General features: G+C 39.6%; 1 protein-coding gene and 1 long non-coding RNA gene across 3 annotated transcripts; one reads left to right on the forward strand and one right to left on the reverse strand.

Moving 5' to 3' along the window:
* Positions 1-5,158: 5,158 nt before the first annotated feature.
* On the reverse strand, positions 5,159-19,230 carry LOC120861274. The gene is made up of 3 exons (XR_005720516.1): positions 19,145-19,230; positions 10,906-11,011; positions 5,159-5,734 (listed from the first exon to the last, which is right to left on the reverse strand). It is a non-coding gene; the product is annotated as an uncharacterized LOC120861274 (long non-coding RNA).
* LOC120861269 (tubulin alpha-1A chain) lies at positions 19,176-23,439 on the forward strand. Of its 2 annotated transcripts, none has more exons than XM_040236893.1 (4): positions 19,176-19,391; positions 21,398-21,620; positions 21,756-21,904; positions 22,246-23,439. In XM_040236893.1, exons 1-4 carry the CDS (start codon positions 19,389-19,391, stop codon positions 23,224-23,226), a joined length of 1,356 nt encoding a protein of 451 aa, XP_040092827.1. In that variant the 5' UTR covers positions 19,176-19,388; the 3' UTR covers positions 23,227-23,439. The 2 variants fall into 2 exon arrangements, with proteins under 2 accessions (XP_040092827.1, XP_040092828.1); XM_040236894.1 differs by having other exon boundaries at positions 19,261-19,900.

The following is a 23,439-nucleotide window of genomic DNA, read 5'->3' on the forward strand; positions in this document are numbered from 1 at the left end:
CAAGTCTCCTCAGGCTTTTCTTGGCTGTTTTTTTTTGACTCAGTCAGCTTCTCAGACTTTCTTTGTGATGACCTTAACAGTTCTGAGGAATTCTGGTCAGACATTTTATAGACTGTCCAACAACTGGGATTTGTCTGATGTTTTTTTCATAATTGCCCTGGGACTGTGCGGCTTGGGGAGGAAGATCACAGAGGTAAAATACCGTTCTCACCACATCCTATCAGAGGTTCATGCTATCAACATGATTTATCACCAATGACGTTAACCTTGATCACCAGGCTGAGGTAATACTTGTCAGGTTTTTCCCACTGTAAAGTTACTCCTCTCCTCCCTCTTCATTCTGTACTCTTTGGAAGTAATTATGCACAACCCACACTTATGGAGTAAGGGATGTTCCTTCTCCTTAAAGGGGGAGTGTCTATATAAATTATTTGGAATTCTTCTGCATAACAACTTTGTTTACATGCCTCTTCATTCATTCATTCAATTATTTATTTATTTATAACACTATGTACACATAGATATTGATTTTATATCTTGAGTTTTAATCCAATATAACTTTATTTATTTGTCTCAAGTTGCTCCAGTTTGGGGGCATTGGGCTCTTTCAGTTGGCACCTGTGTGCCTTTGGTATAATTCTACTATTGCAGGTTTCTTGAACACTTCACTAACTTTCTGGCACTACACGATGCTCTAGGATCATCTTGTATATTTCTTGCCCTAGTGTTAGAATCAGCCATTTCTCCAAAGAGCTCTGGTTCCTTTTACTGGAGAATGTTATTGCTGCTGCCGCTAACCGACTCTGTGTGACCCCATAGACGGCAGCCCACCAGGCTCCCCCGACCCTGGGATTCTCCAGGCAAGAACACTGGAGTGGGTTCCCATTTCCTTCTCCAATGCAGGAAAGTGAAAAGTCAAAGTGAAGTCGCTCAGTCCTGTCCAGCTCTTCGCGACCCCATGGACTGCAGCCTACCAGGCTCCTCCATCCATGAGATTTTCCAGGCAAGAGTACTAGAGTGGGGTGCCATTGCCTTCTCCCGGAGAATGTTATTAGAAATACAAGATAGGGGTGCTTGCTGCTATTGGGGTGTGTCATTGCTTCTAGGCACTCTCAGCTAACAGAGAAAGAAAATACATGTATGTATACTAACCTTTATATATACACATGGACATATTTATGGTGGCTCAGAGGTTAAAGCGTCTGCCTCCAACGTGGGAGACCTGTGTTCGATCCCTGGGTTGGGAAGATCCCCTGGAGAAGGAAATGGCAACCCACTCCAGTATTCTTGCCTGGAGAATCCCATGGACTGAGGAGCCTGGTGGGCTGCAATACACGGGGTCACAAAGAGTCGGACACGACTGAGTGACTTTATTTACTTACTTACTTATATGTAACCATTATAACTAAATCAAGCTAAAAATGGGTTCACACTGATGTCCCCAACTCTAATCCATTATCACATGGGTCATTTAGCTGCTTCTTCTTGCTTTTCTGTAACTTCCAACTCCAACACTAAGAAAGAAATCTTACTCTCACCATCCTCCAACCATTTACTTGACTGTTCAGTTCCAGTATGGATATATATTGGTTTCAGAATTGTTAAATCTATACCCTTGAGGGAAGCATCTTTATTGACTAGAGTACAGTACTTATTACGTACAATTCCTTTCACTTTTAGTCATACAGACTCCACCCATTTCCAAAGTTACTGAGGTCAGCACCTTTTTTCCCCATCCTTTTCAGACAGGTTGGTTCATGTTTGTCATACAGCTAAATTCTTTCATCACATTCTATTCTAGGATTCTCTGACCTCCTAAACGTTTTGGGAATAGTTTGTCAGACTTAACAATCTTGGTGCTAAGGGAGCTCTTTGCTACTGGTATATAATTATTTTTAGACCTATTCAGTAAACAGAACCAGGAAATAATTTTTTTTATGGTTATAATTTTTTAAAAACTTTAGACATAATTAACCCATTCAATTATATCTAATCCATACAATTCACCCACTTAAAGTGCACAATTTAACAATTTTAAGTATATTCACAGAGTTGTACAACCATTGCCAAATCAACTTTAGATTATTTTTATCACCCCACAAAGAAATTCTGTATTCATTAAAAGTCACTCTCCATTCCCCCAACCCTTTCCCATACCCCCTTCTCCCTACCAGCCCCAGGTAACTATCAATCTGCTTTAGGTATGGATGGATCTGTCCATCCTGGACATTTTAGATAAATGAAATCACACAAAATGTGGCTCTTTATGTCTTGTTTCTTTCGCTTAGCATAATGTTTTCAAAGTTCATCTATGTTGTAGTATGTAAGTACTTCATTCCTTTTCACTGTTGAATAATATTCCATTGTGAGGATATACCAAAATTTATTCACTCACCAGTGGATTAACATTTGGATTGTTCCCACTTTTTGACTATTACAAATAAAGCTGCTATGAACATTCATAAACTAGCTTTTGTGTGGCCATATGTTTTCTCTTCTCTTGGATATATAGCTAGGATTAGAACTGCTGAGTCATATACTAACTCTGTGTTTAGTATCTTGAGAAACTGAAAAATTGTTTTCCTACATGGCTGCATCATTTTACAATCACAGGCAATGTGTGAGGTTCCAATTTCTCCACATCCTCAATAACACTGATTATTATCTGTGTTTTTTATTATAGCCATCCTAATGTATGTGGTGTAGTATTAGATATTTTTTAAAATATTTATTTGGCTGCACTGGGTCTTAGCTGCAGAATGTGGGATCTTTAGTTGCAGCATGTGGGATCAAGTTCCCCTACCATGGATCAAACCTGGGCCCCCTGCACTGGGAGGGCAGAGTCTCAGCCACTGGACCACCAGGGAAATCCCAGACATTTCTTTTTAATCACAGAATCTTCCAGCAACCATACTCTCTTCCCAACACATATACTATGGTAAGAAAGTTTATCAGGTAAGTTTCATTTAATGATTATAGTTTATTGTTGATAAATAGTTCTGAATTAATGTAAAGAGAATGAAACTTAAATTTAGATATACTTAAGCTCAAGACCTAAGTTTCTGCCTTCCTATGTGTATAAAATGAATATATGTGTATAGTAAGAATATCTATCTCACAAGGTTGTTGAATGGATTCAATGAGGTAACACATGAAAGCTCTCTGTAAACTATAAGGCACTACACAAAGTCATCATTCCTGGCATTGTAGGGTGGTGAAAAAGTAAAAGCTTTTCCTTAATGATGCTCCTTTATAAGATGCTGCAATGGACTCTGAACCCCTGAAGAAGTGAAACCATGCATTACTCTTTACGTCCCGGATAGTGTCCAGCACATAGTGTGCCTACCACCACCCTCTCCTTTCCCTAAACTCTCAGGGAGCACTCAGACCACAGATAGGAATCATCTGCCTGCTTTTCCCTTAAGATTCACTTTTCTGTTGTCATCTCAGATAATGAGAATTTCTGCTGGTAGGGGTTCTTCTGGGTCTCCATCTTTTTTCCCTCACGTCTTGCCTCCCCTCTTGTTTTGCCCATTTGGATTTAGCAATCCAGCTTTCGAATGTGACTTCCTAAGCTCTACTTGCCTGGAGACTTGATGGGCCACTGAGTCAGGCTATTGCCTCATCTCTCTGCCCAGCCAGAACACTGAGGACATTATGACACACTTAGGATGTTGTATTATCTGGGGAGGGGACACTAGACACTCAAGTCCTATCAGTTATCAAATCCTGAAAATCTGCCTCTAAATCTCTCATGTCAGATTCTTCCTCTCCACTTTCACTGCCATCAGCCTCATTTAGATTTTATTACCTGTTGGATCTTTTAAAATCATGTGTTCATCTTTGATTATTTGCTATTGATACTTTGCTATTAATGACTTTGCTATTAATACTAGACCATAGGGTAACTGGAAAGGGAATGAGAATACTGTAAATTCCATTTTAAAATAAGATACTAGTAGCGAACAGAGCCATGGCATGGAGCCACATATACAAAGTTCTGGTGCAGTAAATTTCAAAGAGTAAGTTTACTATTCGTTAGTAAGTCAAGAAGTCAATTTAGTGAATTGTGACCAGCATTCAAAAAGTGAAGTAGAATACAATTTTAGGTAGAAAGTACTAGATGATATTATGCATAGCAAGCATATTATTCTGTTTTGGATATATAATATGAATGCAAAATTTATTTTTTACAATGGATTGATGGTCAAAGGTTGAAAACACTGAACTAGTGTATTCCATACGTTCTTTTCAACCTAAATGTTAATCTTGATCTATATCTTACATGAAAAACATACCAGAAGGCCTATAAAGGATTAGAACTCAGACTTCTTGGGTTTGAACTCTGGCTCTAATATTTACTTGGTGACTTTCAGCAACTTATAAATATTTTGTGTCTCAGTTTGGTCATCTGTAAAATGGGCAGGCATACTAATACTACCTCTCTGTGAGAGTTATAAAGAGGAATAAATGGGTCAATACAAAAAGCACAAAAAGCATCTAGAACAGAATCTGGCACAGAGTAATAAATTAAGAAATGTTAGCCATTATTATCGGAGAAGATGATGGCACCCCACTCCAGTACTCTTGCCTGGAAAATCCCATGAACAGAGGAGCCTGGTAGGCTGCAGTCCATGGGGTCGAGAAGAATCAGACATGACTGAATGACTTCACTTTCACTTTTCACTTTCATGCATTGGAGAAGGAAATGGCAACCCACTCTAGTGTTCTTGCCTGGAGAGTCCCAGGGACAGGGGAGCCTGATGGGCTGCTGTCTATGGGGTCGCACAGAGTCAGACACGACTAAATCGACTTAGCAGCAGCAGCAGCCATTATTATAAATATTCTCACATCATTTAGTAATGGAAATCAGGATTTTAAAATTCCATGTTTCTAACACATACCATTTTAAGTCAGGTCATAGTCTTCTCACACATAGGCCAATCATCTATAGACTAGGCCTGTCATTTACAGATTTCAATAAAGACTCTTTGGGCAATCATCTCAGAATCTTCCCAGAACAGAGATTGAATCTGCATCCCTTGCATTGGCAGGTGGATTTCTAACCACAGGACCACCAGGGAAGCCCTTTTCTTTTCTTTTTTTGGCCACACTGCACAGCTTGTGGGATCTTAATTCCCCAATCAGGGACTGAACTCAGCCATGGCGGTGAAAACGGGAGTCCTAACCACTGGACTGCCATGGAATTTCCTCTACCAAGTATTGTGATTGAAGGGCACAAGCTGTATGCCCTCGTTTAAAACCTGTACTGTGCACATCACTGAGCTGAGGGCTTCCTTCATTTTTACAATATAAGGGAAGTCCAGCAACATAATGCCAGTAACACAAGGATTGCTAGGTTTCACTGAAGTTAAACAGCTGATGCACTGCTCTTTGAGAACTTCTCTCTTAGTGGTTTTCTAGTAAATGTTTAACAACTAGCTCTCAGAGTGGGGAAAAAGCCCTGATTTGTAGTGCTAGCCAATTTCCATGGTATAAATGCTTCCCTTATGACCAATTTCAAGCTACCAGTGTGAATCACTGAATGCAGAACTGTGGGAACAGGTGTATACAGTCATTTCTCATGAGCCTTTACAAGAAGACACCACCACCTGCATGTAACTGTTTCATGCCTTTTTGTATATGGAAGAATGAAAGGTTTTTTTAATAAAATATTTTTTAACCATCAAATGTTTCTTTGTTTTGAAGTATCAAATCAATGGACACCTTGGTCCTGCAAAGAGAAAGGAAAGATTTATTCTGGAATGAAGATTTTGAGACAATGTGACTCCAAGACACTGAACCACTCTTTGAATAATGTAAAATGTTACAGCTCTCCAGATTGTTCTTTTGAAAAGTTTTCTTTTCTAAATCAGAATTCAGACCAAACAGCCCGTAAAAATGATCTCCTGTTCTTATTAGATAAGAAAATGAGAATGGGCAATCAGATGAATGCAGGAAGGCTGTAGGAGCAAGTCTGCCTCACACTGAAAAAGAACTGCCAGCTTGACTGGACTAGGACTGCAAAGTTCAATCTGAACCATCCATCTAAAGATCCCACTAGGTGTTATTACATATTGAATAACCTAGATTTGGGGAAACGCAAGGATGGAGAAGTTCACGGTTCTGGAGGACTGTCCTGGAAGAGCAATTATGACAAAGCCAATCAGAGAGGGAGCAGACATTCGAGTTTCAAGTGCCCTACAAGGGGACAGAAGAATTCCTTAGCCCTGACAATGATGTGCTGTGCTGTGCTTAGTTGCTCAGTCATGTCCAACCCACCAGGCTCCTCTGTCCATGGGATTCTCCAGGCCAGACTACTGGAGTGGGTTGCCATGCCCTTCTCCAGGGGATCTTTCCAACCCAGAGATCAAACCCACGTTGACCGCATTGCAGGCAAATTCTTTATCAACTGAACCACCACAATTTATTCCCATTAAAAAAGCATTTGCTATTAAATGAAAACATAGAATAGTAGTTCAGAGCTAAACACTGGAGCAGAATAGGTCCCGGTGTGAATTATCATTTTGCCATTTATTAGCTGTGAGAGACCTTGAACATATTATTTAAATTTTCTGAACTTCAGTTTCCTCAATTGAGGAAAAAAGGGAATATAACTGTACCTACCTCCTAGAATTACTTTAAGGATTAAGTTAGATAATACATATAAAGTACTTAGCCTTGATCAGGTGCTCAAAAATTAGTACTAATAACAATAATAAATAAATCTCAGTCCTACTTTTGGAAGCTAGATGCCTGATGTAGTAGATACTACACTGTTTAAGTAGATACTATGTCTTAGCATCATAATAAATCTCATCCCAGATTTATAATTGTTTCCAGGTAAATTCAGAGCTAAAACTGTCTATGACTGGGCAGGAGTTGCACAGGAAAGAAAATTTAAAGCCTGCATCTGTATAGGATGCCTTGAGCAAGTCGGATGTATTGACTGTGAGGTTAATCTAAGAGCTGATGGTTAATTTCAAGAGAGTGAAGTGAAGTCACTCAGTCGTGTCCGACTCTTTGCGATCCCATGGACTGTAGTCTACCAGGCTTCTCTGTCCATGGGATTTTCCAGGCAAGAGTACTGGGGTGGGTTGCCATTTCCTTCTCCAGGGGATCTTCCTGACCCAGGGATCAAACCCAGGTCTCCTGCATTGCAGGCAGACGTTTTACCCTCTGAGCCACCAGGGAAGCCCAATTTCAAGAGAAGATGTCAGTTATTCTGGGGATGATGCTGACATGGATCTTTTTTTTTTGCTTTAATTAAAGCATAGTTGATTTACAATGTTTCAGGTGTACAGCAAAGTGATTCAGATACACACACACACACATATCTTACAAGATACTGAATATAGCTGGCATGGATCTTTGTCAGAATCTTCCAGATTTCAATTTAGAATGGTGCCATCATTTGTACCACAGCTTCTGTGGGCACTACGGTATCATGCTGTCAGCAAACATTAAAGGGACCATCCCACCTCAGAGCAGGAAGTCATCTAAATCTAACAAAATCATTCTTGTCTGCATTCCCTGTCTCAGTCTCTTCATTACATATTTAGTCAAAGCTGGTGACACCAGAATATAAACTTAGTTTAATTAAACCATCCCCCAGTGTGCTTTAGTGGTCTGCACCAAGAGCACTAGCAGTCATGAAGAGGAAGCTGAGGATGAATTCTTTGTGTGAGGTCTCCATTTTATACTGATTTCACTGAACACAAGATGGACTGTTTGCAGCAGGATCATTGGGGACAACAGGCACTGGAATCTGTGCAATGATTTCTATCTCTGGTCTTTTTGGCATTGATTGAGGTTTCAGGCAAACAGAGGCACTGAGGACCTAGCAACAATCGCTAGGGAGCTTCCTGGTTGCCAGCAACAGTAAATACCACAGAGACACAAAGACTCAACCTTTCACATGCGCACAATGGAACCTAGAGCCTGGTTTCTTATTTCAGATACAACAGAGTCCTCAAAGTAGAGCACGATAGCTTCTTCTTTCCCCTCTTTATATTAGATCTGTTTAATTCTGTACAGAAATATATACTGCCCAGGAGCCTAAATGACCATCTTGTTTCTAAGTTTGTCTAAGAACATTTATATTATAATCTCTCTCTCAGTAATATCCTTTTTTGTTGGTTTTTTTTTTTTTTTTACTATTTTGAGGGAGAAATGGAAGGAAATGCTGTTGTATATCTGACTTTGGAATTTTAAATAATGCATGACTTGTTTAATGTGTTTGTAATTGTCAGTCTTCTGTAAGAGTTACAATTGATATCCACCCTTCTGAAAATACTCAGGAATAATATTTGAAAGATCTTCTTCTCCAAGTTTACTGTCTCATCTGTTTTTAGAAAAGATAGAAGGACAAAGAATATGAGCAATTTAAGGTTTTTTCATGACTCATTCAAGGAAATTGCATAATAGCCTTCCTCAGCCAAGTTCATATACTCTTCTCAAATACCTTGCTGTTTTCTTTACTCTGTTCCTTCATCCTGATCTCTTTTTCCATCCTTTCCATGGGCCATTAACTGTTCTTTCTTTTCTCTAAGGCTGTAAAACTCTCTAATGTATAATCATGTGGTTTGCAAGGTGATAAGGGAAAACTGAACTACCCCAAAGCTTGCCAGCCTGTCTCCTAGCAACTGTATAATACGTTGCTTAGTAACATGAAGGGTGAGAGTGAAGTCTGTCTTACATACATAAAAATATTGAAATCATTTAAAAATATTAATCCTGGGCTCATTTACTAAAATATACAAAATTCAGAGATATTCTTACCATGAGGAAGGTCTTATTTAAGGCCATGATATCTTGAGTATATCTCTACATCTTATAATCTATATACAAGAATAAAAGATTGCTGTTCTTATAAGCAGATTAAAAAAACCCTAAACCTGCAGCATTTTCTAATCCTTTCTCTTCAACACATGCATAATCAGTGTTTAAGGGGAATGGAGAAATGATCTTTTAGACTGAGCAGATGAAGAAAAACGCAGCCTTTCCTCTCTTCTGCACATGTATAATTGATTTTTAGATCTAAAGGAAGATGGAGAAATGTTTCCCAAAACCTTTTTCAGCTGGACATCATTGAGGATTGTGTCTTTCAGGATTACAATTGTCTGAAGAGTAATTCTCTGTCAATTTATCCAGGAGCTATAAAAATTTAGAAATAACTGAATCACACTACTGCAAAGCATTAAAACTCTTTAGTTTCAAATGGTAAATTATTAATTACAAAAGGTTATTATTTATTGAAATAGACCTACTGCATCAGATTCTTCAGTTCAGGAACTAGCACCCTAGTTACTTCAGAACATCAGGAAACACTGATGCAGCGGATGATTTCCATATGCTACAAAGGGTTTAGCTTCTACTATTCTCGCTCTTGGATTTATACATGTAATGCTTAAAGAGGAAAATTCAAAGACCAAGTCCTAAATATTCTGCCACATCCTCCCCCTCCCTTTCAACTAGGCCCTTTGGCTAATAAAATTGGTCAAGTTTTTAATTAATCATTTCTTCATTCTGCAAATATTAAGACAGTTTTGAAATATAATGACAGAATTTAGTGATTAGTTGGGATTAACTTAAATCAGTTAAAACATACATAAAGTGCTAAGGACAGAGCCTGACACATAGTAGATATTATATAAGGTTATTATTATTTTAAACTAATTTGATCAACTGGAAGGATTGTGACAATGAACTGATATTGAGAATATGGAACAACTGAGAGTATAGAATACTGAGAAGGACAATGGAGAAAAATAATTAATTTCATTTAGATATATTGAATTTGAGATGCCTGCATGTTATCCAGGGGGATAAAAACAAATAAGAAAAATAAATTAAAGTTGGGGGCATATTGTATAATACTTAAAAAATATTACTTAAAAATAATACTTATTTTTTAATACTTAAAAAATAAATTCTTACTCTGTGTGTGGCTGGCTGTACATAAAAATGAACCAGTTATAATTCATCAGTATTTTACTTCTAACAATATCAATGCATCTATGAACACTTATGGAGGCAGTAAAAAATGTTTCTCACTAGTAAATCAAATCTCATCCTGATTTATCCATTACATGGAGTTAATTAAGACAAGGACTTGAGAGGAAGAGAAACACACACTTGGATGACTGGGGGAAGGGACCCTGGAGCTTCTTTTGATTGCTATTAAATCCCTGAAGCCAGTACACCATGGCAACGTTCCCAGTCTGCCACCTAATTTCCATCTGCTTTGAGTAAAAGGAGAGGCAGGACTGAGGCAGTTCAATGTGCATTCCTGTGAGCATATGTAATTGGGGTTAATGAAATGCAACTAAATTATAAATTGTGTTTCATGGAAAACTGAGATTATCCACTGTCTTTTATACTTCCTTCTCCTTCTCTTCTCAGGATGCCTTTGAGCCCCTTCCAAGTTTTGTCCCTTTTTCCCAATGTGAGATTTCATCTGACAAGATGTGGGGAAACCACCTCTTCAATGTACCACAGCAAAATTACAAATTAAAATTTGTATCTCAGTACATAAATATTATATTTAAAAGAGTGGTTCAGTAAATAACTGAACATCAGTGAGTGACCTCAAAGCATTGCATTACAATACCAGAGGTATATTTTTCATATTTAGAGTACATGTACTTATTATGTTATTATGTTATAAGTCTTACTTCTGGAATAGAAATTCATTAATATTTATTTATCTCTGCTATACACACAAAAGTCCTCCCCCAAATAGATGAAACTCAGTTACCAGAATCACCACAGATAATTCTTACCATTGTTATCCAGAAAAAAAACTATTATTTAGTAATAGTGCATTTGTTGACAAGAGGTTGAAAAGGTGAATGTTAAGCTTTAAATAAAATGCTGAATTCAGATGTGGGGTCATATTCTTACCTAAACTTTTTTTTTTTTGATCTGGCCAAGGGGGATGCAGTAGATATTCCTTAAAGGCCATACTTAGTAAGAGTCAATTCACTCAATATATTGATCAGTGCTGAACCTGAAAATAAAGATAAATGTAAATTCAACATGTCAGCATAATCATGTTCATCTCCTTGCTTCAATTAAAATTTGAGATGTGTTTTTGTTGTAGAATTTAAGGGAAATTTACTTGCTTGAATTTATCCATTTACAATCAAATTTGCCCAAGGCAGATTTCCCTGATGGTCCAGTAGTTTAAGAATCTGCCTACCAATTCAAGGGACGTGGGTTCTGTCCTTGGTCTGGGAAGATCCCACGTGTCGTGGGGCAACTAAGCCCATGTGCCACCACTACTGAGCAAATGTATCACAGCTACTGAAGCCTGAGCATCTAGAGCCTGTGCTCTGCAACAAGGAAACCACCACTCCGCACACCACAATGAAGATTCAGCACAGCCAAAAATAATAAAGAAATATTAAAAAAAAATTCTTTTTAACTTGGCATGAGGGAGGCAGCATGAGGTGACAGGCATTTTCATTTCACAAAGGATGCAGAGGCAGTGATGACCTGGCGTGAGAGACAGGGCACACCACAGCAGGATGAAGTGGAGAAATGTGACACACTTCTTTGTGTCTGAAAGCTCCTGCACTGACCTCTCTCACAGCGCTCAACATAGTTTCCATCCTCAGGACCTTGAACTCTGGCCAGAAAGCACGTTTTGTCTTTTGTATCAAGCCCTTACTACATTCTCATTTGCTGGTAGCCAAATCCAGTATTTGATGCTACTCAGCACTCTATCCTGATGTGGTCCTTCCTTTGTCTTTGTAACATCAGTGTCTTCAGCTTTTTCTCCTTCTTGGCCACTGCATCAGTGTTTCCTTTTCTGACACTTCTTTCTCTCAAAGTCCTTTACTGTTTTTAATTTATTAAGTCTATTCCCAAATCTGGTAAGTCAACCTCCAAAATATCCCCCACATGTATCACTTTTCTTGCAATGCAGATCGTTCCTTCTATCCCCATGGCTTTCATCCTAAAGCCTGGATGATTCCAAGTGAAAGTGTTAGTCGTTCAGTCATGTCCAACTCTTTGTGACCCCATGGGCTGCACCCTGCCAGGCTCCTCTGTCCATGGGATTCTCCAGGCAAGAATACAGGAGTGGGTTGTCATATCCTTCTCCAGGGGATCTTCCCAACCAAGGGATCAAACTGGGATCTCCTGCATTGCAGGCAGATTCTTTATGGTATGAGCTACAAATTAGTCTCCTTGTCTTTCATCTGAAATGCTTCCAATCCATTATGTGATAGATACATGATAAACTCTCACTGAATGGCTACAGTGAAAGAGGATGAGGAATAACTCTCCCATACTGCTGGTGGGGATGTACATAATCACAACCACTCTGGAAAAATTAGCATTTTTCTACTAAAGTGAACATATATTATCACCCTACAATTCCATTCCTAGGTATACAGCAGCAAAAATTTGTAAATATATTCACCCAAACACGTGTATGAGAATGCTAATAGCAATGCCATTTGTATTAGCAAAAAAATTGGAAACTAAGCAGATATCCATTAACATTGGGAAGTAGATGTAAATTATGGTATAATAGAAGTAAATTATGGTATAATCATACAATGGGGTATTACATAGAAATGAGAACAATGTAAAGAATCTGCCTGCAATGCAGGAGACCCGTGTTCAATCCTCAAGTTGGGAAGATCCCCTGGAGAAGGGAATGGCAACCCACTGCAGTATTCTTGCCTGGAGAATTCCATGGACAGACCATGGGGTCACAAAGACTCGGACATGATGAAAATTTATGTATGTATGTTATTCTTCAATAAAAAATTCTCAAATCGAAGAATAAAAAAGGAAGTCTTTTCACCTGGTGAACATAACTGTACCTGAATTGTGTTGCCTCTTTAGCAGCATAACTTGAAATTCTGGGTTACACTTGGAGAATTCTACTCTTATACCATACTGCTGGCACATAATACTGTTGTCATTAGGTTCCAAATATACATTGTCACCCCTCTAATACTGACCTTTCTCTGAGCAGTGCCAACTGCAGATTCCCTGTGGCCTCTATGACTTCTCCACTTGATTCACCTACCACCTCAAACAGTGTAACATTCAACTTGTAAGATCACATTGACTGATGGGTCCTGCCCTCAGTGGGCCTCCCGAGTGACTCAGCAGAAAAGAATCCACTTGCAATACAGAAGACTCAGGAGAGGCGGGTTCAACCCCTGGGTCAGGAAGATTCCCTGGAGGAGGGCATGGCAACCCATTCCAGTATTCTTGCCTGGAAAATCCCATCGACAGAGGAGTCTGGCAGTCTACAGTCCGTGGGGTCGCAAAGAGTCAGACACAACTGAAGTGACTGAGAACACACATACCCTCAACACCCTCCTCAAAACACTTATACAGGGACGTCTCTGGTGGTCCAGAGGCTAAGACTCTGTGCTCCCAAAGCAGAGGACACAGGTTTGATCCCTGCTCAGGGAACTAGATCTCACATGCTGCAACTAAGATCCTGCATTACACAACTAAGACTTGGCTCAACCAAAAGAAAATAGATAAATATTTTAAAAACACACAAACGCATTTCCTACTTAAACAGGCATTCCTTTTCAACTTCCCCGTTTCTGTAAACAGCACAACTAGCATTTCATTCTCTCATTTCTCCAAGTTGAAAACTTCAAGGGTTAATGTTGACTCTTTCTTTTCTACCTCATGTCCGATCAATCACCACCGGATTCATCCTTTGGGTGGTCGCTTCTATTATTCCTTTCTATCCATTCCCATGATAATTACAATGGTTTGATACATTCTGCTTAGATTATTACAATAACCTTGTTATTGGTCCACTTATCTGCAATCTCTTTCCCTACTCCACTAACCTGTCAGATTAATTTTACAGAAATGTTGTTCTCTTCCCTTCATTCCTTTCTATGAGAATACAACAGCTTCACATTGTCTATGTGTGTGAACTCAACCCAAACTCCTTCTTCAGACTGGGGTTCAAAATGCTTCATTAACTAGCTCCACTCTCCCTATATAACACATTACCCACAATTCTCTTGCATGCCCTAATCAAGTAAATTTCTTTGCCCTCCCTTATATAGGTACCATATCATCATCATATTATGTCTTTGCTAATATTATTTTCCTTAAATATTATTTAAGTACTCACTCTACTACTATACCATTCAGTTAAAAGCCACTATTCCAAAAAGAAGTTTCCATGATAAACCATAGATCATAATATAAAGACTTCTTCCTCTCTGAAATTTCTGTAATTTTCCATTCAAGGCAGTACAGAATAAATTCTATAGACAAAATTTGTTTTCAGCATCCACAATTTCCTCTTTCTATATATTCTTTAGAAATCCTTTAAGAAATTTTCAAACATATGCAAAAGTACAGAAAAATATAATGAACTCCTTTTACCCCTTACTAAAATTCAGTAACTATCAAGATTTTTGCTACAATCTCTTATCTATCATGTTTTCCCTTTTTCTTTGCTGAAGTATTTTAAAGCAAATCTTAGACCTTATTTATTTAACCTACTACTCTTCTGCATGCATCTCTAAAAGTTATAGAAAATTTCTTGCATAATCACACTACCATTATCACACTTAATAAAATTAATAATAATTTGTTGCTATTATATAATAACTAGTGCATATTCAAATTTCCCTGGTTATCTCGAACATGTTTTACATTTGGTTTATTTGAATCAGGATCCAAACAACATCTGTTGTTATATTTAGTGGTTAGGTCTCCAAAAACTCTTCTAATATAGAGCTGTTCCCCTTTCCCACCTTTTCCACCCATTCCACCATTGATTTGTTGCCAAAACAAGATAATTTGTCCTGTAGAATGTCCTACACTCTGCAGTTGTCTATGTTTTCCTCCTTGAGTTATCAACTGACTTGTTCCTCTAGCTCCTATATTTCCTATAAACGGAAGTGGGCTCTAAAGGCTTAATTAGATTCAGCACAATTGCTTCTGATGATCACTTCACCAGTGATGCTGTGTACTTCCTATGGGATCACATCTTAGGTTCACGAGGTGGAATTGTCTCACTGTTAGTAATGCTATGATTGACTAAGGAGTTCAGATGGCAACAGCCTATGCTTCTATTAATACATTCCCCATCAATATTTTATTTTTCATCCACTGATACTCTTTTCCTGAACAAATTATTTTGCTAGAGGATGTAAAGGGTGATTATTCTAACTCTATTATCACTTCTATATTTACAAGCTGGCATTACTCTATAAAGAATGATTTTCTCTAGTTAATGAGGATCATCTGGTTACCTTGAAATACAGGCAATGCAAGACAAATGCTCAATTATTTACTATATGCCAATGTATAGAGAATGGAGTTGGTGCCCTCGTTATCTCCAATGGTGCAAAGATAACATTAATTTTAGTTCACTTTTATCTTTTTTAATTTTTCTTTTGTTCTGTAGGGATATCTTTATGAACTCATGAGTTTGTACTGTTAACATACTACATAGTTGTATGTTAACAGACTACAACTGTACATGTGACATTATCAGTGATATGTATCACAATAAGACCACTCCAGCTGTTGTGTGGAGATTGAACTAGACAGTAGTAGGAGTGAAGGTAGAGGAGATCTAGAAGGGCACTGAGGTTGTCTGGGCAAGAGATGATATACTTATTAGAGTGGAGGCAATAGAGATGCAGAGAAAAGAATAATATTTGAGAGATATCTAGGAGATAGACTTACCAAGATTTAACTTATTCTATGGGAGGGATTGGAGGCAGGAAGAGAAGGGGATGACAGAGGATGAGATGGCTGGATGGCATCACCGACTCGATGGACATGAGTTTGAGTGAACTCCGGGGATTGGTGATGGACAGGGAGGCCTGGTGTGCTGCGATTCATGGGGTTGCAAAGAGTTGGACACGACTGAGAGACTGAACTGAACTGAACTAGTTCAATTCGGTATATATGTGAGAAACCTAGCTAGAGACTGGAAGTTTACTATAACATCTGGATCTAAAAGGAGATGTCAAGAAGTCATCGGCACACAGAAAGGATCTGCAATCTTGGGAATAAATGCACTTACCATCCACCAGAGTAGGATCCACAGTATAAAATAAGGAAAAAGTCTAGGACCAAACCTTGAGGAGCTCCAATATTTAAAGATTAAAAGAAGAAGAAGAATCAGAAACTGAGAAGAAACAAAAAAATGTAGGAGGGAAACCCAGAAAATAAGAGAATTTTGAAGCCAAAGGCACATAAAGTGTCTCAAGAAACAGATAACAGTCAACTGTGAGAAAGCTTATCACAGGTCAACAAGAACCCAAAAGTGCCCAGTGGATTTAGCAACAGAGAAGGCATTTGGTTTCAAGGAGTGGTGGGAGCAGAATCCAGACTGAAATGTATTTAGGGTTAAATAGGAGGTGAGAAGTAGAAAAGAAAAAAAAAAAAAGATGGGAAAAAGAAGTGATAAATAACTCCCTTGTTTCCTACAGAAGTTATGATATTTGGGGCCATTCAATGGATTCTACAAGGCTCCTCCCCATACACACACAGAAACACATGCCATTCTCAAACTTATATACATGTACTTGTTTTATTTCTTTAATTGGAAGAATCTAGAGAAAAGAGACCTTTCTACTACCTTTGAATTCTCTAAGCTATATAGGATGGTCCAAGGCTTATTGTAGACAGCGAGTAAATGTTAATTAAATAAAAAAGGAAAATGCTGTATTAAATACCTCTAAACTACTAACCATGAAAAGTTAATGAAAATATGCACAGAAAGAAATCATTCATTTAATTCAACAAACATGTATATAATGACTACCATATGCTAGGCAATTTGTCAAGGACTCGGATTCACATTGTAATGGAGGAGAGATACAGACCATCAAATAAATAATTTAATTTCCAAAAATACTATGAAAGAAAAATGTTTTATTGTAATTTTACTGTCGATGACAAATAATACATTAGTAGAATATTTATACATGTATGCTGATGTAAGTTAAAGAAGTTGACAGTAAATATAAAAAATGATCTAGTAAAAAAATGTTTTTTGTTTCCCATAGTTTGCATGCTATTAAGCCAGATAATGAGGAACAAAAACAATACATTATTATTTCCCCTCCTTTTCCATTTATATATTTAAGATTAACGGTGTTCATATATTTGATTTCTGACCTAGATCTTATTGTTACTTATGGCCAATAGGAGGGGGAAAAAAAGCCACATTTCATGAATGTTTCTGAGATAGAATTACAAAGAATCAACTGCATGAACCCGCCCCTCTTTTATTGAATCCTCTGTAAATTGCATAAAGAACGGAGGCTGTTGGGGAAATGACATATTTCTTTCATATTATAAAGATAATCAAATTCAAAACAGTGTCTCTCATTCCAAAAAAGGAGATTTTTATACTGTATCATGATCCAAAAGTGTGTGATTTATTTCATTATTAAATTTTTGAAAGAAGTATTTTCAATGAGCTACTTACTAATCCTTATACTTCCCTATGACATTTAATTCCTATTTTTGTTAAGTGTATCTCTGATTTCAGAAAAAAAAGCTCCAAGTCATCCTTAATCCTCTGTCTCTTTACTGAAATATACTTCTATTTGCAAAAGGGATGTATAAAGATAAGATAATAGGGACTATTTGTCCTATAAAATATGCAAGAAATAGGTAAAATTATTTGTGTCAGGTCTTGTTTTTTCCTAGAGAACACTACTGCAGCAAATTTGAACAAGTAAAGCAGAGCTGGGGCTGGCAGGCTAGAAAAATCCATGGCTGCCACTGTCACAGCACAACCTGCAGCAGCTGTCTCAAGTGCCTCTCTCCCACGCCCAAGCACTGCCTGCCAGCCCAGCAGGAATGAATGGATTCTGCAGAGCACTATAAATGGTGCTGCAGACCCTGAAAATCTCTTGCTAAAAGCCAAAAGGAAAAATTATCTGCCAAAATACATATTTTCAACTTCAGGGGCCATAGCAAACCTCTTTACCTCTGAAATTTCATTAGCAATGTCAAATGGTACCCAGTCCAGAGTCATATTCTGCTCTGTACATCCTTGTTGATAATGGAAGCTTTCTGAGTAGCAAAAGAATGTTACTGCAGTCCACTTCCTTAAGCAAAGCCTTTTGTCCCAAGAGGCAGTTGAGCAACCACCAGTGTCTCTGATTGAATAGCAGCTGTATGAGGCTGGCTACAATTCCCACAGTTAGAAGCCCAATCTTAGAGGAGGAGAATTTACTGAATTCACATAAGATTTACATTTTTAAAAAAATGCATTTATTGAGGTGACATCTACACAGCTGTCTATGGAAGGAGGCAATATTACAAAATGGTCTTCTTTTTTACACTATACAACTCTCTTCCTTTCTAATGTGGTGTCCCAGTAATTTTCTCTTTCCAGAAGAGAGAACAATGCAGAATATAATCGCATGCACAGGTAGTACTAGCGTCTAAACTCAATTCTCTCTCCTTGTATTTTCTCAATTCTATATTAGAAAAGATGATCATTTTAAGCAACAATACACGACATAAAATATATTAACATAGACTTCTGGAATATTTCCAGTAGAGTAAGTATGGTATGTTCATTAGATCTGAATTATCTTCATGTTAGAACTACTTGTGTGCTTCCATAGTTAGTATGATTGTTCTTTTCATCTACTGTTTTTGTTTAGCTTTCAGGGAGAGGTGGCAAAAGAAGGTCTGGAAAAAAATTACTTGAACCTGAGAAACCATTTTGGATGGTTATTGAATAATTTTTTAATTAAAAAAAAAAAAACAAAACATTTACCCAAGCCATTTTAAGCATTATTCCCATCTTCTCTTCTACTTTATTTTTAAAGCACTAAAGATACTGAATCTTCACCGAATGTGGGTTTAGTACACTTTGAGGGAGAAGCTGAAAGTAATTTTCCATTAAAATATTTCATCTCAAATTCTGCGATTAAATGCTGGGAGGAAAACCTTTACATTGATGATTTTAACAGCAGTTTGAGGTTTAAACAATATAAAATCACCCAACTCCAGTTCTCTTTCCCTCCCTCCCCCCACCCCTTCCCAACCCCACCCCGTAATGGATGCGCGGCTGACTGTTTTTGCTCGGTCTCTTTGTCTGAAGGATGCAAGCAGTCTATGGATGCTAGGGGAAAAGGGGTGGGGGAGAGATTACCTCATCCCATGTCGCATGCACCAATCACCACTCTTCTGTCGTGGCTCCTCTGGGCAGATTGAGGGGTCTGGACCAACAGGAAAAGGCCCCAGCCCATCCCCATGGTGACCGAGTTGTATATAGGGAGCCTCAGACGCCCATGTGCCGCAGGTTCTCTTACATCGACCGCCTAAGAGTCGCGCTGTAAGAAGTAACAACCTCTTCTCCTCTCCGCCATCTGCTCGGCAGCCGCAAAACAGCAACTATGGTAAGAGTGTCTCCTCTGGCTCTTTGTGACGCTGGGTGGGGTCAGCCTCCCCAGGGTCTCCTTGGAAACTCTTAAAACCTTTGTCCTTTACAACTCGATGGGTAAGAGCAGCTTTACACTTTATTTGCGAGGTTTAGCTTTGTCTGCGGCCGGGCTCCCCGCCGCAGTGCGGGGTGCAGGAGCCCCGCCACGACTGAGTCCAGGGCGCGGCTGAGCCGTGAGGGGGAACAAAGGCGGCGCCTAGGGAGGTTTTGTTACCCGAGCCCCTGGCAGCCGCGTGCAGCAGCCCATCTGTCGGTCAAGAAAGGGGCTGGGGCAGGCAGGGCGGTCTTGGCGTCGCCTGCTCGGCCCCCGTGCGCGCACGATAGTCGTGTGACTCGGAGAGGCCCTTCCTCGCGTTGTTCCCCAGGGACAAGGAGAGGATTCGTCGACCGAAAAGACGGGGGTCGGTGGGTGTAGCTGGGAAGAAGACTCGGGGAGAGAAGGAAAGGGACAAAGCGGAGCCTGAGGTTAGTATTTAAAAAAAAGGATCCCTCGCCAGTTCGTTGGTGTTTTAGAAAGACACCCGTGTATTAACAGGCAAAATGGTTAGTTTCCGTGGCGGCCGGCGTCGAGGCGGCGCAGGGGCGGAGTTGTTTGTTTCTGCTTCTCTGGCCTTGGAGCCGCTGGGCGGGGTTCGTCCTCACTAAGCCTCCTCTGTCAGACTTTTAACAAGCCTTTCATCTTTGCAGAACCGTAGGCGTTAAAAGGTTTTTCATTCACTGTCAAAACTTAGTTTTTTTTTTTTTGAGGAGCAAAGTTACAGTTCACATGACAAGCCCTTTAACATCTGGTCTGGGGCCGCCCCGCCCTGGCTGACTCCTGTGTGTGTGTCTTGATCGCATGTTCAGCGAGAGAAAAAGCCGATTTTGTGAGCCAGGGTGCTCTAATGCAGAGGACCCAGGGAAACGCCCTTCCCCGCCCCCAGCCCCCGTTTGTCAGTGACTAGACAATGGACAGACAAAGGAAGTTGTAACCATAAAGGCTACGGAGGGGACACTCTCTACTGAATGTAATGAGCATGAGTATTCTGTGGTGGGTACGAAATTTCAGAATGAAAACATTATTTTGTTGTTTTATATAAATATTTCATTATTCTTCCACTAGGCTTTAAGCTTGGTAGCTTTTCATGTTCTATTTATTTCTAGTTTAGGAACTGTTGTTTTAAAGATACTAATACTTTTTCAGTTTTTTGCAGTGGAGAAGATTCTGGGAAAACTTTCTTAAATAATGAAAATGCTGCAGACAAAGAAGACTTACAGTCTTGTGTAGCTGTCTTTTGTTCTAGTGCATCTTCATTAATTCATTTCAGTTTAGGCATATGGTCCCAGGCTGGGTCAGAAGAAGAAAACTGGCAGATAGCACAATGAGATCATGTAGGCAGTTGCTGGAAATAGAGCTTGCTCTGTTAAATAATGTAGCAGACGGTACAGGCTGGCACCAGGCACAGCAAATGCAGCAATGAAGGAGACAGTCCTTGTTTAGCTTCTACCCCCTAATACTGATGGATTCTGCAGATAGACTGCAGAAGGGTGTGGCTTATAGCCTCAGCTGCAATACAGATGTCCATATTGAAATACCAAGTCCTATCAGAAAAAATGTTCATCTTTAAAGGTGAAGGAGGCAGTAATAATGATTGCAATTAACTAGTGATTGAATTTACTTCATTTTACAAAAATTTCATGCTTGACTATTTTTTAAATATGAAAAATCTTCTATTCAAGTATGGCTTGGAACAATCGGCTTGCACCATGTGCTTAACAGTGCAGCCTTATTATTCAGACCACACCCATCTGCAGCATTTGTAGCAAGTGCTTTTCTTTAACTGTTTCTATTATGTTAGGGATATGACCTCAAATAAATTTGAAGAATACTTGTATATTACTAGAAATCGTTTTGGAAATTTATTGAAAATTGAAAATGCTAATATAACTAATTTTACAATTTTTCTCTTTTCCTTCCCACAGCGTGAGTGCATCTCCATCCACGTTGGCCAGGCTGGTGTCCAGATCGGCAATGCCTGCTGGGAGCTCTACTGCCTGGAACACGGCATTCAGCCCGATGGCCAGATGCCAAGTGACAAGACTATTGGGGGAGGAGACGACTCCTTCAACACCTTCTTCAGTGAGACAGGCGCTGGCAAGCATGTGCCCAGGGCAGTGTTTGTAGACCTGGAACCCACAGTCATTGGTGAGTTGACCTCAGTAGCTTCAGTGAGAATCCTGGGGATCTGGGACAGGAGGTGTGTCCTGTGGACTCCACTGATACCCTGGGGTGGAGCTTGTGTGGGTCGTTGATGGGTGGCTGCTTCATTTTCCTTTCCAGATGAGGTTCGCACTGGCACCTACCGCCAGCTCTTCCACCCTGAACAGCTCATCACAGGCAAAGAAGATGCTGCCAACAACTATGCCCGAGGTCACTACACCATTGGCAAGGAGATCATTGACCTCGTCTTGGACCGAATTCGGAAACTGGTATGTGTATTCTCAAGAATAAAGTAAATTAATGAACCTAAGAGAGATATTTGAAATATGCTCTTTTTTTTTTCAAACACAACTGAAATGCAATAAAGAGTGAGTTAATTATTCCTTTATAAAGTTCAATTAAAATATGGACTATTTGATGTCATTTGATAAATATTCATGAAGATATTTTTAGTAAAGAAATGCTGAGTAATTTAAGGAAGGTCTACATTTTAAAAGTTTCTGTCAAAATGCAATCTAATTTTTGGAATTAATATGAAAAGTGAAAATCTTTACTATGATGACATAACAAAGAGCAATAACTATGTTTTTTTCTGTTCCTCTTTTAACAGGCTGACCAGTGCACAGGTCTTCAGGGCTTCTTGGTTTTCCACAGCTTTGGTGGGGGAACTGGTTCCGGGTTCACCTCCCTGCTGATGGAACGCCTCTCTGTCGACTATGGCAAGAAGTCCAAGCTGGAGTTCTCCATTTACCCAGCCCCCCAGGTTTCCACAGCTGTCGTTGAGCCCTACAACTCCATCCTCACCACCCACACCACCCTGGAGCACTCTGATTGTGCCTTCATGGTAGACAATGAGGCCATCTATGACATCTGTCGTAGAAACCTCGACATTGAGCGCCCAACATATACTAACCTGAATAGGTTGATAGGTCAAATTGTGTCCTCCATCACTGCTTCCCTGAGGTTTGATGGAGCCCTGAATGTGGATCTGACAGAGTTCCAGACCAACCTGGTGCCCTATCCCCGCATCCACTTCCCTCTGGCCACATACGCCCCTGTCATCTCTGCTGAGAAAGCCTACCATGAACAGCTTTCTGTAGCAGAGATCACCAATGCTTGCTTTGAGCCAGCCAACCAGATGGTGAAATGTGACCCTCGCCATGGTAAATACATGGCCTGCTGCCTGTTGTACCGTGGCGACGTGGTTCCCAAAGATGTCAATGCTGCCATTGCCACCATCAAGACCAAGCGTACCATCCAGTTTGTAGACTGGTGCCCCACTGGCTTCAAGGTTGGCATTAACTACCAGCCTCCCACTGTGGTACCTGGTGGAGACCTGGCCAAAGTACAGCGAGCTGTGTGCATGCTGAGCAACACCACAGCCATCGCTGAGGCCTGGGCTCGCCTGGACCACAAGTTTGACCTGATGTATGCCAAGCGTGCCTTTGTTCACTGGTATGTGGGTGAGGGCATGGAGGAAGGAGAGTTTTCTGAGGCCCGTGAGGACATGGCTGCCCTTGAGAAGGATTATGAGGAGGTTGGTGTGGATTCTGTGGAAGGAGAGGGAGAGGAAGAAGGAGAGGAATACTAAAGTTAAAATGTCACAAAGGTGCTGCTTTTACAGGGAAGCTTATTCTGTTTCAAACATTGAAAAGTTGTGGTCTGATCAGTTAATTTGTATGTTGCAGTGTATACGCTCATATACAATTACTGACCTATGCTTTAAAATATGATGCTTTGTTACAGACCCAAGCTATCCATTTCTCTGATGGGTTTGAATAAAGTATTCCCTGTCTTAAATGAA

This window comes from Oryx dammah, unplaced genomic scaffold, assembly GCF_014754425.2.
Source record: "Oryx dammah isolate SB20612 unplaced genomic scaffold, SCBI_Odam_1.1 HiC_scaffold_11232, whole genome shotgun sequence".
NCBI classification, from domain to species: Eukaryota; Metazoa; Chordata; class Mammalia; order Artiodactyla; family Bovidae; genus Oryx; species Oryx dammah.

Coding starts and splice junctions, on each gene's coding strand:
- LOC120861269 (XM_040236893.1), top strand. Junction 21,621..21,755: donor CCTGGAACCCACAGTCATTG/GTGAGTTGACCT, acceptor TTTCCTTTCCAG/ATGAGGTTCGCACTGGCACC. Junction 21,905..22,245: donor TGGACCGAATTCGGAAACTG/GTATGTGTATTC, acceptor CTCTTTTAACAG/GCTGACCAGTGCACAGGTCT.